The sequence below is a fragment of the Acomys minous genome, assembly GCF_964271855.1.
Source record: "Acomys minous genome assembly, chromosome: 18".
Lineage (NCBI taxonomy): Eukaryota > Metazoa > Chordata > Mammalia > Rodentia > Muridae > Acomys > Acomys minous.
The window spans coordinates 56,774,109-56,789,709 of record NC_140501.1 but is presented as its reverse complement, the minus strand read 5'-3'; the positions used below and the strand labels follow the sequence as shown (position 1 = coordinate 56,789,709).

General features: G+C 48.3%; 1 protein-coding gene across 1 annotated transcript in view; it reads right to left on the bottom strand.

The window, feature by feature from the left end:
- Window positions 1-401: 401 nt before the first annotated feature.
- LOC311589623 (guanylate cyclase soluble subunit beta-2-like) overlaps window positions 402-15,601 on the bottom strand; it is a gene marked incomplete at its 5' end in the record, with an annotated part of 31,142 nt that continues 15,942 nt past the window's right edge. Inside the window, 6 exons of the mRNA XM_084768148.1 lie at window positions 402-670; window positions 6,626-6,721; window positions 9,025-9,176; window positions 10,587-10,741; window positions 12,290-12,436; window positions 13,083-13,231. Coding sequence (XP_084624274.1) covers window positions 525-670; window positions 6,626-6,721; window positions 9,025-9,176; window positions 10,587-10,741; window positions 12,290-12,436; window positions 13,083-13,231 — 845 coding nt within the window. The 3' untranslated portion in view covers window positions 402-524. The remainder of the gene's footprint in view (window positions 671-6,625; window positions 6,722-9,024; window positions 9,177-10,586; window positions 10,742-12,289; window positions 12,437-13,082; window positions 13,232-15,601) is intronic.

Below are 15,601 nucleotides of genomic sequence, written 5' to 3'. Positions count from 1 at the left end.
TCTGTTGCTTCCCAGAATGCTCAGGGCCAGGAAGGAAAATGGCTTCCTTTCACCCTGCTGGCTCGGTGCCTTCCACAAACCAGCTGTCTTGTGGGGGGTAACTTATTAACTGCAAGGCCTGGGTCTCTTTAATTCTTCTTCTCATCTCCTCCTACTACCAGTTAAATGGCACACTGGAGACCGAGGGCGAGGTGCCCTGTGAAAGTGGACCCTAGGACACCAGATGCAAGGGTTGGTAAGCTATGGAGTCAAGCGCAAGCAAACAGAAAGAGACCCACAGGCAAAGTCAACATCTAGAACAAACATGGCCCAGGTCAATTGAAAGCTGCCCATGAGCCATGACAGTAAAGCATCTTCCAAACATGTCAGGATTGTGTTTCATTTCTATTCCTTTATTCTCAAAGAGGTGCCGAGGGAGCTATGGAATTGAAGACATTTTGAACTTCTGAATTATTGTAAATCAATTTTCTTTGCTGCCATGGAGTAAAGGAAAAGGGGCCAGTAGGTTTGTCTTTTTCTCTTGTTTACAACACAACACAGAAGGCAGACGGCACAGGGCCACTAGCAAGGACAGTCGTCTTGGTCTGATCTGGTGATGGCTGGCCATTGGCTGGATCCGTGGAGTCTAGCCCTGCCACAGGGCTCCCAGCAGGTGTGGTTTCATCAGCAGCTAAAACAAGGCAGAACAGTCAGTGAATAAAGCCTTCAGCTGGCCCCTGGGAACATAGTGTGACTACTCTTTATGCTGAGGTCTTCACAGCTACAATGACACACCCACAACCCCCACTCCTCTCTATAATTTTGTTCTGCTATGGCGTGCTACCATATCACCATGTTTTTACTGCTGCACAACTCACACGCCTTTGCCTGCATGTAACTGCCTATGTGCTCCGAACAGCAAGGCCACAGGGGGTGAGGTTCAGGCCTGGTGCCGTGCACTGGGGTGTGTGTGGCACTGCTTGCCTGTGACTGCCGAGTTACTTACTCTCTGGTTCTCAGGTGTCCTCAGCCATAAAATGGGAGAAACTAATAATTGAACTGATGATCTATATCAAGTGATTAACATAACGTCCCACATGGAGAAAACCTCCAACAGCCGATTTGTCTACCTGTGGGAGGCCAGAGACCAGGCTTAGGGACAAGGCTGCTTCTGGGATGGGAGCCAGGAAGGGAGGAATGAGTGGGATTTGTGTACCGTGGCTGTAGGAGGTTGGGCATCGTTGGAGGCTGCCTCTGCCCCACCGCCTGCCCACCCTGAGCATTTTGATTTTGGTCACGTGTCATCTCCACTTTCTTCTCTATAGTAGTCATTGTTCCAGAGATACTCCTGGGGATTATAGTTCAAATCCGTGGAAGCCACATAGAAGCCATGAAGGTCGGTGGGGTTGGCAGCTGACCTGTAATCCCAGCGCACAGGCACTGGAAGTGGAGACAGAGCATCTCTGAGCAAGGCGGCTATCTAGACTCTGAAACACCTAGCTCCATATTTAGTGAGAGATTGTGCCTTGATATAGAATGGTAAAGACGCTTGACATCGGTCTTAGGCCTCCGTACACGGGTATGTGCATGCGTGGGTGGGCACACCTACACACATGAGCACCTGCAGCGTAACATTCCGATTCATTACACTTCCTGGCTTATGAGATTTATCTTCGATAGATTACTAATATCTACACAGCTGGCATAATCTAAACAGGAAACCTAAAGTGACTAAACTTAATCCTTCCGGAAGATTTTAGCGGGAGCCTTGGGGTTTTCACAATGACAAGGTCCTGCGGCTCTACTGTAGACATGCAGCTATATAAGCTCACTGGGATTTCCATTTGATACTATGTAATGTAATATATAACGGCCCTAAATAAGTGTGAGCTTGGGTGTGTAACAGCATAAGTCATGTGGGAACTAAGGTACCATGTCAAGCACACTGTCTTTTAAAAACATCTCCACACTTATTTTAAAAATAATTTCAGGGCATGGAGAGGTGGCTCAGCAGTTAAGAACACTGGCTGTTCTTCCAGAGAAATGGGGTTCAATCCCCAGAATGCATGTGGCAGCTCATAGCAGTCTGCAACTCTAGGCCCAGGGGATCTGACATCCTGTTATGGCTTCCACAGGCACTGTACACATGTGGTGCCCAGACATACATGCAGGCAGAATACCCATACACATAACACAAAACATGAAAGCAAGATAAAAAATAAAATAAAATGTATTTCAAAGTCTAAAGGAAAACACAAAACCATATAAAATACATACATACACACATACATGTGTATATGCGATCCTCCCATTTTTTTGGTAAAGGAAAACATATATACACACATACCTTTTTACACACAACTCTGAACATATTTGCACCCCAGGTTTTAAAATATTAGTCTCTCTGTATGATAATCCATAGGGCAGTTTATTTCCTTCTTTTGGTTTATCTGCACTTTCTATTTTAAAAAGTAAGTATCCCTTCTCAAGTATAAATTAATAAAGAAGTAATCTTTAGTTAGACAAGCCACACAGCCCAGTACAAAAAGAAGCACAAGAAACACGTGGAAACAGACTGGACACACCTGGATGAAAACAGAGGCTGTAGGAGCCATACCCTCACCGGGGAAGTAGCAGCTGGGTCCAATCTGCTGGCTACTGTGGGCAGGGCTCTGGGGGGCTACAGGGTATGGTGAGAGTTCACAAGCAGGGATTCCAACAGTTGTGAATAAAATCACACTTGTGAATAAAATCATCTTTCCCCCCTTCTTGCATTGCTACGTCTGTCCTATTACCTAGATAGAAAATGAAACACGGGAAACAGCACCCGGCTTCAGCACTGACCCTTCAGGGCAGAAAGTTTAGGCCAAGCCGGGGCACCGACTCTCCAGGCTTCTCCTTCATCTGCAAGACTTTGCCCCACTTCCGTCTGACCTTACGAGAAGCTTTGTGCACTCTGGTATTTGGCAACACAGCATACTGCTGGCTCAACCCCAGGAGCGCTTTCTAATTTGCCCAGGTCCAGTCTTCAGCTGTGTGCCATTAACCAGCTCTGGCAGAAGGATAGGTAGTAGGCTGATCAAGTCAAAGTGTGGCAGAGAGAGAGAGAGAGAGAGAGAGAGAGAGAGAGAGAGAGAGAGAGAGAGAGAGAGAGAGAGAGAGAGAAATCGTGGTTTTCAGAAATGAGGGGGCTTGGGGGAAAAGGGGCAATTCTACCAATGAGAAGTGATGTTGGTGGCACAAAGGACACAGTGGCATCTCCAGGACATGGAGAGAGGGTATCACTCTAGATTTGCTTCCAGCTTCCTTCCATGGACAAGGAGCCCATGTCGTGGAGGAAGTACAGCTCCAACTTCCAGAACCCTTTATGGCCCCGTGCGATCAGAGTGGATTCTCTGCCCATTTCTGCCATCTCTGGATCTCTTTTTCTACAAGGCTTCCTGGGTTCGCTGTATGGACTGAGCATCATCCAGGCCCACCACACGTGCCTGGTGTTGTGTGAGGCCCTCCTACCTGCATAAGGATTGATCTTTCCTCCTCCCTGCAAATCTAATGCTCCCCGCGGTGGTTTGAATGAACAGACCCGCCCCCCCCCCATAGTCTCATGTATTTGGTTCACAGTAGCTGTCATTGTTTGGGGGAAGTGAGGCCTTGCCAGCTTAAAGGGGTTGCCGTAGTCATGGTGTCTTTTCACAGCAAAAGAAAACTCTAAGACACAGGGAAAGTTGTGAAAAGCTATGGGTTTAGGTGGCTTTGGGTCCATGCCCTGTATGGCTGTGTGCTTGCTTTTAGGGTTCTCTGGCGCACACCAAAATGGTTTATCACTTACCCACGATAAGTACACTACTCTTGTGGAGCTATTTACTCATGTGATCTGTCACAACCATTCCTACTAGTCACACCTAGTCATCAGAAATCATCTCAGACAGGGCCCAGAGAAATAGGAGGGAACAGGACTGAGCCACAGGAAAGCCAAGGTTCAGATGGAAACAGGCCAGCATCTGGAAAAAAAAAACTGTACCATTGTCTTGACTTAAAAGTCAACTCTCATGTATGTGGTCTGCCCAAGACAGCCAATGCTAAGGACCAAAGTGTGCTCCTCGCATGCGCTAGTTGTGGGCCTTATATAAACCACAGAGCCGTTCTGAGTTCCAAGTTTTCTGCCTCTATTGCAGGAGTGGCTAAAGCCACTGCTGTGTCCTGTGTGTGGTGCGTCAAGTCAGGCAAGCAAGATCCCTAGCACAAAGTCACCCACCAGATGCTAGATTTCTCCCTTCTAATTTTCCCCAAGTAGAGGTGGCCTGTGTGCAGAGAAGATGAAATGAGATGAAGCAGAAAATCTGGACACAGCAGAGACTAACTCTGACTCCTGCCTCTAAGCAAGATGCCCAGCCCTGCCCGCCCACTGGTGGTTGGTCTGCCACGGAAGAGCTCTGTGCAACAGAAGTCTTGGAAATTCAATGGTTGACCTTCCTGGGGCCTGGAAGGCTTTATAGGCCTGCTCTCCTGGGCAACGTGTGGTCCACTTAAGCATTCCAACACGGGAGATCTCTTCCCTCTGAAAGGTTCATAAGCTCCCTCAGCAATGCTTTGACTTTCTCCGTATTTCATGCTCGTACATCCTGTGCTGTGGATAAGGAGGCTCAAGGCCAAAGCGTCTGGAAGTTCTGATCTCTCTCTTTCCCCTTAGCCCTATCACTCCCATCCTCTTCCAGTGCTCTCCAGAAAAAAGCAGCTTCCTTCTGATCTCCCTTGGACTCTCTAACCCCGTGACTGTCTTAGTACACGGTGCTGCCTCTGTGCGGCACCAGGCGGCAACCTGCACCCACCCCAGTTCCAGCCTCAGTGCTGACCCTCCAGGAAGGCTCCCTTGGCCTTCTGCACTACTCAGCTTTCTCCTTGGCAATTCATCCCTCTCTGAAATGGTCTTACTTTTTGCTCCGGGTGTTGTGTCTGGTTCTCTTGACACAAACACAGTCCATGTGAAGGGGATGACCTTGTGCACTTGGTTGGCAAGCAGCAGCAGATCCCAGGACAGTACCTGGCCTGGCCACTCCATTCCTGGAGTGCAAAGAGTGTCTCAAGAAACACTTGTTGAGTACACCGATGACCGCACAGTCCTGCCCTTTACAGGATTGACAATACCTCAAACATGCAGAGCTAGGATGACTGGGAACACAGAAGAGAGACAAGTGTCCCGTGGCCACCATAGATAGCCCGGTAGCTTCTCATAACCCAGGACCCCAAATCCCCCTCATCCTTGATTCTAAATCTCAGAACCCCAAGTTTTTCTCTGTGTCCTGTCACCGGAGTTGACAAACTTATCATCCCTCAGCTTTGACTTATGGGGTCAAACCGGAGGGGAATCTCTAGGTCCTGGTGGAACACCCAATGGTGAGGACTCATGTGACACTCAAGAAACCTTATCTGATAAAAACGGCAACTGCTGCACTCTTCATGTGTGTGTGTGGGGGGGGGGGTGCGGTTATTAAATGTTAAGCTGCTCTAACTCTTCCCATAGATCGTCTCACTTGAGAAATTGGCTCAGCAAACATGAATCTTTGAGAAACACACATGCTGCGGTTTTCTATCGCAGCTTCATTCTGCGGCCTCACCTGCCTCCAAAGCTTAATCCTATAGGGATCTGTGTGGCTTGGATGACAATGTCCCCTATAGCCCGCGACACTTGAATGCTTTGTCTCCAGCTGGAGGCGCTGTTTGGGGAGGCTGAGGAGGTGTGGCCTTGCTGGAGTCACCGCAGCAGGGGTTGGAGGTGGAGGGTGCGAGGTGGGAGGGTGGCTTTTGAAGCAGAAAAGTTCTGTGCCATTTCTCTCTATAGTTCAAGATGTAAACTCTCAGGTGCTACTCCAGCTGCCATCCCTGCCACCTGCTGCCTCTGTTCTGTCGTCTTGGACTCTAGCTCGCTGCAGTCATAAGCCCAAAGAAACCCTTCCCTTTGTGAATTGCCTTGGTCACGGGCCTTTATTACAGCAACACAAAAGTATCTAAGACAATGTTCATCACCTGCTTTCTAGAGGGCGACAGTGGTGGCCACCGTGCAAGCCCACTCCTGGGTCTTCACCCCTCCTTTGTAACTATATCCTGAAACCGAGCAGTGTCCTTCTTGAGACTGGCTTATAGGAGAGCTGCAGGGCTCCCCAAACAAGATGAGTGAGCCCCAATTGAAAACACCCTTCTACCCCTACCTTGGGAGCTAACTGGAGCCAAGAGTTCACAGGGGTGCTTTGTAACGGTGTCCTATATAAATGACCACAGCAGGGAGTGGGCATCAAGATCTCAGCACTTTGTAGTAAAAGGAGGCATGTTGCTGAGGGTTCTGGTGTCGCACAGTGGGTACATAGAGATCAAAATATTTTGAGTGTTTCTTTGTAGGAGCTGGAGAAAGCTGTCATTAATAATAGGAGCATCTGGGTGGGGGTGGGGGGCCTCAAAACCGAAGATCGCTCAGAACACAATAAGCAGAAAGTCCATCTTCCTTTAGGACCCCCAATTCCACCTAGACTGGCCTTTCCTAATTCTTTCCACCACTGACCCCAGTGAGACACACCCTAGCTAACCAACTGGTCTTACAAGGAGTTGCAGGGCTGAGCTGGGTGTCCTGAGTGTACCCAGCAGCCATACTCACCCTGTGCTTCATCTCTGTGGGGTTGCTGCTGCTGGTTGTCCATGTACTTCGGGACAGCACAGGGCTTCCTGTCTTGGTTTCCAGGAATGTTTGCTTCTGCAAAAAAGCACGAGGGAAGACACCATGCATGAAACTGAGAGGACTTTCTCAGCTATCTCTAACCATCAGCGGCCCTTCGGGTGTGGCCTCCAGGTTGTCTGATGAAGGACAGCAGCTCCAACGGTAAAATGTCGTGCCAGGAAGGCTAAGCGACACGGCATGCTCAATACCCTTCTGCTTCTGAAGACTGTGCAGATGTGCCCATTGTGGGAGCTGGGGAAGGAGAGCTGTTTGGGGGAAGAGCTCCCTAGACAGCTGCCCCCCAAACGTTCCTGCATCCTTTGGGTCTCTAGCATCTGGTGAGGCTGTCCCCCTCACAGAGGGCAGGGAGGAGACACTGCCAAGTCTATCTCTCTTGCGTTTTTACTCGCTTCCCACTCTGCATGGTTCTTTCCCAGCTCTGAACCTCAGGAGGGTTAGATTCCATGCCTCTTAGAGCCACCTCAGGCTCACCCACCCCTCTCCTTACATCTTGTGGATCGACAGCATGAGTGTCACGTGAGCACACGTGAGGGAGGATATGGGCTGGGGAAGAGTGGTAGTCAGACAGCAGTGTTCCTCTGTCCCTTTGAGAAACCCCGTCTCACTGTATGGATGCAGCAGTGGTCACTAGGGGAAAATGCCCAGGGTCCCTTCAGGTACCAGGTCCCTTAGGAAACAGAATCTTCCTGGATGTCTCCTGAGAGCCCAAGCTTTTCCATTGCTGTTGGAAGCCTTGGCACTGTACTTCATGGACCAGAGGGCAGCCCAAGAGGCAGAAACACCTTGGCCTAGAACCTAAGAGAAGGTTTATGACTGGACAGGTTTATCCAAGACCGCTAGGAAAGAAAGGACGATGGCAGGGGCAGTGTGTGAGAAGAGGAGACGAACCCCGTTTGAGGTACAGAGATGTGTTCTTTCTCTGCATGGAGCTACCTAACCAAAGGGGTCAGAGAAGAGGCTGGTCTTTGTCCAGAGGAAAGAGTGTCTTTTCCTTCTGTTATGAGTTATCCCTGGTGACCAACTGGCTGTACCCTCCAAAGGAGCTCCCTTTTCTAATTTGCATAGAGATGCTACTGAGGGCCTGAGACTGAGCCAGCGTTCCCCCTCTTTTCACAATCCCCCCGCCAGCCTGCTTCTTGGGTAAGGTCTTCTAAACGGGACACTGTTTGCTTCTCTGTCACACTGGGCTGCCCTTTCTCAGCTCAGAACTGGGTAGGGGTTTGGCTCTGCTAGCCATGGCCAGCCTCTAGCAGCTGCTCTTCCTGGTGTCTTAAGCCAGGGTTTGTTGTAGTTTTTTAAATCAGACCCTTCCATCTCACTGTCTCCATCTGGAAAACATAGCCTAGGCCAACCTCACCTCCCAAGGGAGAGCCACACTGAAACTAGAACAAAAGCGCCGTGAAAGTCGGTCTTAAAGCCCTGCCAACCGCCATCTCTTCACTGAACCACAGCACATTCAAAGAGAGGAGCTGGAGTTCCTGTGTCCTTGTCCAGGGCCATGCGTCACGTGACAACAGTCACCCTGCATAGATCAGCTATGTAAACAAGAGGCCCCTGTGTTGCCAGATTTTCCTTCGGGGTGCCCTGTAGCTGGGAGTGTCAGAGTGACCCCATTTCCTTCTCTTGCTTTCTTCTTCAAAGGTGACAAGGTTGTCCCTGCTATGGGGTTTCCTCTTAATCAGGACAGCAGGAACAGGACCCAAGTGTGTGGGGGGGGGGAGGGGAAGGGGTAGGGGAAGGGGGTGGTGGATCAGGTCTGCTTCACAGCACTAAGACCCTCACTGCTGGATTCTGTTTTGGGTACCACAAGCAAAACAGTGGCTCCTTGGTCCAACTCAGTACCAGCCTATTTACCAAAGTCCCACTGTCTTGTCACTCTTGGAGCTTAAGGAGTGGTGATTTTTGTCCCTCTTTCCAATTTTGACAATAAGAAAAAGGTGAGGAAGGTGGAAGTTTCTAGTGTATGATGAGAGCCCATTCAGGAGCCTCGCTAGGGTGAAGGATTCAGGGAATCCCTCAGAATAACTCCCCAGCGCAGGAGATCCTGTGGGAACGTGCATCTCTTGGACAGTCAGGTGCTATGGAAGCTGATGCAAGTGAGACCCTTGAGGATGAGTCCATGGGGGCCCCAGAGTGTTAGAGTGTTCAGGGAAAGCCCACTGAGCTGATTATTGCAGGTTTCCATTGCCTGGAGGGTAGCAGCATCTGGAAGCTGGGCTGCTGCCTTACTTGATGCGAGGACCACACTGGACACCTCAGAAGAGCCTAGTGAGAGTGAAGCACCCAGCACCTAGGTCAAGCCTCCCGGATTTGCTTACCCTCCCGATGGGTAAGAGCTGTAGGTCGCCCCATGATTTCATCCTCGGTGGCATTCAGGTTTTGGATCAGAAAGTATGTGGTCATTTTCCCTTTCCCCTTCACTTCAATTTCACCTCTCTCGACAATTTCAAACCCCTTGTTTTCCAGGGCTCTATATGGAGAAAACCAAATGTGACAAACATCAAAGATCACAGACGAGTCCTGGACCCAGAGCACAGAGACAAGCTGAGGTGCCACCTAGAGCCTGTGGGGACATCAGGGTGAGGGACCCGATGCACGAAGGACCAGCGTTCTGAGCAGAGTGCCAAAGGCTGCAAGTGGCCACAGGGGACTCACACACCTGTTTCTACCCTACTACTTGGGTTTTACTGCCCAGCACCCTAGTTTTGTCTAAGTCCTTGTTCAAGATTCAGCTCAGGCGTCTCCGTAAAGCCTTCTTTTCTGGATACTGACCCCTCCAAGCCTCCCATATCCCATTCTCTAATGATGCTGGTGGGAGAGTAGGTTGGAATGGTTCGAGAAGGAGTGTGACCCTCGCCCAGTTCTTCCTGGCCTTCTCAGAGCTGAGGCAAGCTGTTATCAGTTGTTGTTGTTGTTGTTGTTGTTTTTAAGACTCAATCTTAGATTTCTTTCCTTTGCTCTTTTTATTTTTTATTTTTTATTTTTTATTTTGGATTTTTTTTTGCTCTTTTTTATTGAGAATAAAATTTTCACACAATATATTCCAATCAAGGTTGCCCCTCCCCCACCTCCTACAAAATCCTCCTCACCGCCCAATGTCATGCTTCTTTCTCTTGCTCTCTTTACAGAAAAAGAAAATTAACAACAACAACAAGCCAACATAAAAAAAAAACCCACTGGGAATTTTTTACAAAACTGTGCTTCATGTAAATAAAATCAGTGGCTTTTCTTTGCGGAGCTCTTCAACAGCAAAGGGGTTAACCGGTAGTAACTGAAATCTAAATGTGGCCTCTCCTAACTGCTCAGGAAACTGTGCCATTTTTTTATGCACGGGTTTATATTTATTTGTTCCACTTAAAAAACAACTACAAATTCTCTTTCTTCCTTTAACTAAACCAAGCTGATAAGATTTTTTCCTGTGAGAGCTGTGAGCCACAATCTTGGTCATGATTGCCTGACTCTTTCTTCTACTCAGAGAGACATCATCTATAGGCAATATGTAAATAAAAGGCATATATCTTGTGTCACAGAGACCTCACTGCTAAATTCTAGCTTCTGTTTGGGGTAACACACACACACACACACACACACACACACACACACACACACACACACACACAAGTTCACTCCTCAATTCAGGTCATGTCCCCAAAATCCCACTGTTTTGTCACAATAAAACTATTTCTAAAAACAATCAACAGATTGGATTTGACCTGGGGTTTACACGAGTAAAAACAAGCTACGGCAGAAGGGCCACAGTACTTCCTGCAGCACGGGAGAGGAAACTCCATCTTCCTTCCTGTCCTCCCCCGTGTGTCTAGGCAGTAGGATGGCCCTGGGGAGCACGTGGCAATGAAGGCACGGCAAACGGATGGCCAACCTGTAGGCGGTGGGGCTCAGGTGCACTTTGTTGGGAAGCCCGTGGCTCTCCATCCTCGAGGCTGTGTTTACAGTGTCGCCAAACAAGCAGTACCGAGGCATCTTGTCTCCCACAACGCCTGCTAAGACGGGTCCGGTGTGGATCCCCACTCTGATCTGCACAGAGAGAACGCCACTGAAAAGAGAACACCGACTCTCCTTGCATTTCCTGTGAAGGCATGGTTTACATAAGATGAAAATACACATATTACAGTGGCTAGTCCAAGAGGTTTGACAAGTGCACCTGTCACTGGGACCACCATCTGGAATGAAATATAGAACAGTCCGTCACTCCGAAAAGTGATCTTGTGCTCTTTTCTTTTCTTTTCTTTTTTTCTTTCTTTCTTCTTCTTCTTCTTTTTTGTTTTTTGTTTGTTTGTTTGTTTTGTTTTTTTGTTTTGTTTTTCGAGACAGGGTTTCTCTGTGTAGTAGTCTTGGCTATCCTGGGCTTGCTTTGTAGACCAGGCTGGCCTCGAACTCACAGCGATCCACCTGCCTCTGCCTCCTGAGTGCTGGGATTAAAGGCATGTGCCACCGCACCCGGCTTTCTTGTGCTCTTTTCTAGCCAGCTTCCCTGCTCCTGGTGCATGGAGAATTCAAGTGTTCCTTTCTGAGGGAGAGGAGAGGCCTGTAAGTCTCAGAAAGCTAGTGTGCCACCTGAGAATGGGGAACCCAAAGGTTGTCAAAGCAGCAGTGGCTGTGGGGAAGGGAGCTGCCCGAGGACTGTGACAGGGTCAGGGTCCAAGGAGGCAGCCTCCATGAGCTGTCACTAATGCTGGGATGGGCCCCATATTGTCACAGCTGTGTTTGAAGCTCCTGTGTGTCACTCCAGTAATCTTGCTTAGGCTCAGTTGCTCCTTTGGTCTGTTGCTGGTACCCCACATGAGATCAGTATTTGTTCATGTCTTTCAGGAATAGTCCCACAGCCCCACCTTCCATCCAGTAAGAAATCACCGACTTCTTACTTGTTTTATCAAAGAGTAATTTGCCTTTCCAGATCATCACATGAATGAAATCCGTTAGTATATGCTGTTTTATATCTGGTTTCATTTATACAACATATTGTTTTCAGGTTCCTTCATAGCATCCTTATATCCATAGTCACTATTTTTATTGTCCAATAGGAAGCATGCACCATGATCCATTCATTCATTCATCCACTCTCATCTTTGTAAAACTGTGGGTACCATCTTGTGTCATAAAATAAATGCATGTTTAATTTTTTACCAAAACAAACTACATCAAATCATACAAGGCTGATTCTCCATTTCTCCCGTTTTTATTGGTGATGGTACACACCTTGGCTGAGCTCTGAGATGCCAGGGGCATGCTGGACAAGCACTTTCCCAAGCAGGAGTCTTTGGCAGCTTAGTAAAGCCAGGCCACCTGCTATGATGCTTGAGCAAAAAAGGCAGAAGTAACAAATGAGACGTGCTCAGCATGAGGCACAGGAGAACCTCAAGAGCCGACAGCCTCCTCTGGAGCCCGGGGAAGCTGAGCCTTGGTAGCATTTCTGCTTAGGAGCCTAAGTAAGAGAAGAAGGTACTTTGGATAACCGATGCCATGCGAACTCTGTAGCAGACCCCAAACCTAACCTGGGCAGACTGGAACTTTACTTTTGTGTGTGATAGTTTGTCTTAGGTGGAGTGTTCTTTTGCTCCCTACCTGGATGGGTTCTCCGGTGACAGGGTTCATCACTTCTTCTGCAGAAATTCTCATCCCCAAAGCAAAATTAGCAACTCTTTGGGCATGGCTTTCAACAGGCACTGGTACACCGCCTACCACCATGTAAGCATCGCCTATCGTTTCCACCTGCCAGGGGAGGAAAAAAGCTCCATGAATTCCCCTCGGTCATAACCAAACACCCACGTATGCCTGTCATTTCCCATACGTTGCCAATTATATCTTTTTAAGCTATTGATTCTTTGCTGGGGAAATGAGAGACAAGAAGGAACATAGGGAAAGGAATGTAAGACAGCTAAGAAGTCTTTCTGATTTCCGTTTTGCTTTTCTTTTAGAGTCAGGGATGGAACCCAGGACCTCACATAGCTAGGCAAGCCCCTTACCTCTGAGCCATGCCCCCAGCCTCCTCTCAGCTTTTTGTGCAAATGAATCCCAAAGAAGATGAAGTTCCTGGGTACTTATATGATGTTCTCTATTAGATAATAAACTGTGTGGCTGAAACTCTCTGCTGAGCAGGGAGACGTATGCCTAGGAAAATGGTGTTTACTGCTCACAGGTACCAAAGTGCCATCTCAGCATGAGTATTATAAAAGATTCCTAAAACACTTCTCAGCCCCCATGTAGCTGTCCTTTTCAGACTGGTGCAGACACAGGAAAACAGACAAACTTAAGTTCTTCCTCTCTGGCCTGATTCCAGGAGCAAGCCACACAAGAACACACACACACACACACACACACACACACACACACACACACACACACACACACCACTTACTTTGTAGACCTCATGGACATTGGTTAACCTGTCAAATTTGGAGTACATGGAGTTCAGCATGTTCACTATTTGGATAGGTTCACAGGCCGCACAGATGTTGGTGAATGTCACCACGTCACTGAAGAGGATGGTACATGTTTCAAATTCTCCTGCAACAGAAGTGACATCAGTGGTAGCCAAGGATACAGAATAATAATTATTCTATGAATTCTGAATTCGGTGCCTTTGGAAGACCAAGCCTGCCTGGGCCGCGGTGGGAAGGAGCTGGGTGCCATTCACGACTCCTCATCTAGTCAGCAGATATGAGCACATACGCTGAGGCCCTGCCATGAGACACGCATCATTCCACAAGAATCGTACAACGTGAAATAAGCAGACGGAACTCCAGGCCGTAGGGAACTCCCGGGATAGTGATAGAGGCAGGCGTAGGAGGAAGCAAACGCTCCCACTGGGGAGTGACAAGTGCTGCGGGTTGAGAGAACAGCCCCTAGCAAGGGTCCCCCTGCTCTGGTCCAAAGCAGAACCTGAGCTGTACGGATGCATGCATGGGATCTGGAGGAGTCTGTCTTGGTACAGTGGCATGGCTGCCACAGTCTATTTCTTTCCCTCTTCTACCACGGACTCCAACTATAGCAACTTCTACCCGTCAGACAGTGGTCCTGCTAAGTTCGTCCTCACTTTTTATCCTCGGCATACCCTACAGATGCCATCTGATCTTATGTCTCAACAACTCCTTCTGGGTTGCTCTTATCCAGCCACGCAGTCTTTCTTGGGGACTACCCCAGCATGAGGAGTGCCTCCTGCCCCGGGGCCTGTACAGATGCTGTCTGTTTGCCTGGTGCGTATTTCTCATCTCAGTGAGAAATAGGATGCGGGACTATTTGTACTGAGGTGTGATGTGTGCTAGCATGCAGAGGAGGGCTTGGCGTTGGCAGATTCTCGGTAAATATGTACTGAGGGGACTGCTGAAGTCTGGAACATAGCGAGCGGGTGCCTTCTGCATGGTTTACCCCTCTGGCATTAATCTCCCTTCCCGTGGCTCTACCATTCTTGTTTCCACATTTCTCAGCCTTCTCATCTTGTTTCATTTTTTATTTTATCATACCTTATGAATATTTTTAAAATAGAATATCAGGTTTTTTTCATACACTACATTCTGATCATGGTTTTCTCTCCTTCATCTCTTCCCAGAGTCTCCCCACATCCCCAACCATCCCCAGGTGACTCTAGCTTGTGTGGACTTCACAAAAGCTAACCAGATGAGCTTACGTCTTTCATAGAGCCTGTGATTAGCTGCCACCCACAGTTCAATGGATTCCAGACCTACACAGCTCTATTCTAGAACTTTCCCTTTAGTTCTGCCTACAACTCCTAACCACTTACTGTTCTTGTTTCATTAAGTCCCGCAGATATCTCATGCCCGACACTTCTAAACTGGCCTGACTGCCATTGCTTCAGGCCTGATCATCTTTCTTGTGTGTGTGTGTGTGTGTGTGTGTGTGTGTGTGTGTGTGTGTGTGTGTGTTGCAAATACATAAAAGTTCAGGTGCATGTGTCCACAGGCCAGAAGGAGTTGGGTATCTTTCTCTACTGCTCCCTAACTTACTGCCTTGAAGCCAAGTCTCTTACTGAACCAGAAGCTCACCTTCTCAGCTGGGCTGGCCGGCCAGTGGGCTCTTGCATCTACGGCCTCTACTTTTCCTCCGCCAACCCCGCTGCTGGGCTTATAGGTGCACATAGCCACATTCAGCTTTCTATGTGGATGCTCAGGATTTGAATTCAGTTTCTTTCACTATACGGCTCAGTTTTCTTTCCATTTCTTTTGTGTTTATGGGGGTAATGGAGATTTGAATTCAGGTACTTATGTTTACAGAGCAAGTGCTCTTAGACTGAGCCTTATCTCCAATCCTCTACTCTGACTTGAGATAAATCATCATGTGTTTCTATACTGGCAACCTCAGAGTCCTCACTAGTGGCCTTCCCGACACAATCTTGCTGGTTTCCCCTCATCGTGTCTCAGCACGGACCCTGATCAGCAGCTGCTACAGCCCCCAGCCTGTTTTCCTCTTCTTCACCACATCACAGTCAAAACTGGCATACGTCAGACTAGTTGGGCCACTTTCGCTCTAAGGAAAATGAGTTTGGGAGGAGAGAGATGGCTCAGAGGGTAAGACTGTTTACTGTGTGAACATGAGGGCCTGAGTTCAAATCCCCAATACCCACATTTTAAAAAAGCCATGTACAGCTGTCAAAAAGCCTGAATGCGGTGAGGGGTAGACACAGGAGGAGTTCTGAGGCTTGTTGCTCTCCAGTGTAGCTCTAGTGCCAGTGAGAGGCTTCATCTCAATGGAATAAGACAGAGAGGAATAAACAGCCATGTCTGACTTCCATGTTTGTGCAGGCACATGCACCAATACCCACATATGCCTATACATCACACACACACACACACACACACACACACACACACACACACACACACACACACACGAATCCTTACTGTCTACAAAGTAAAACAT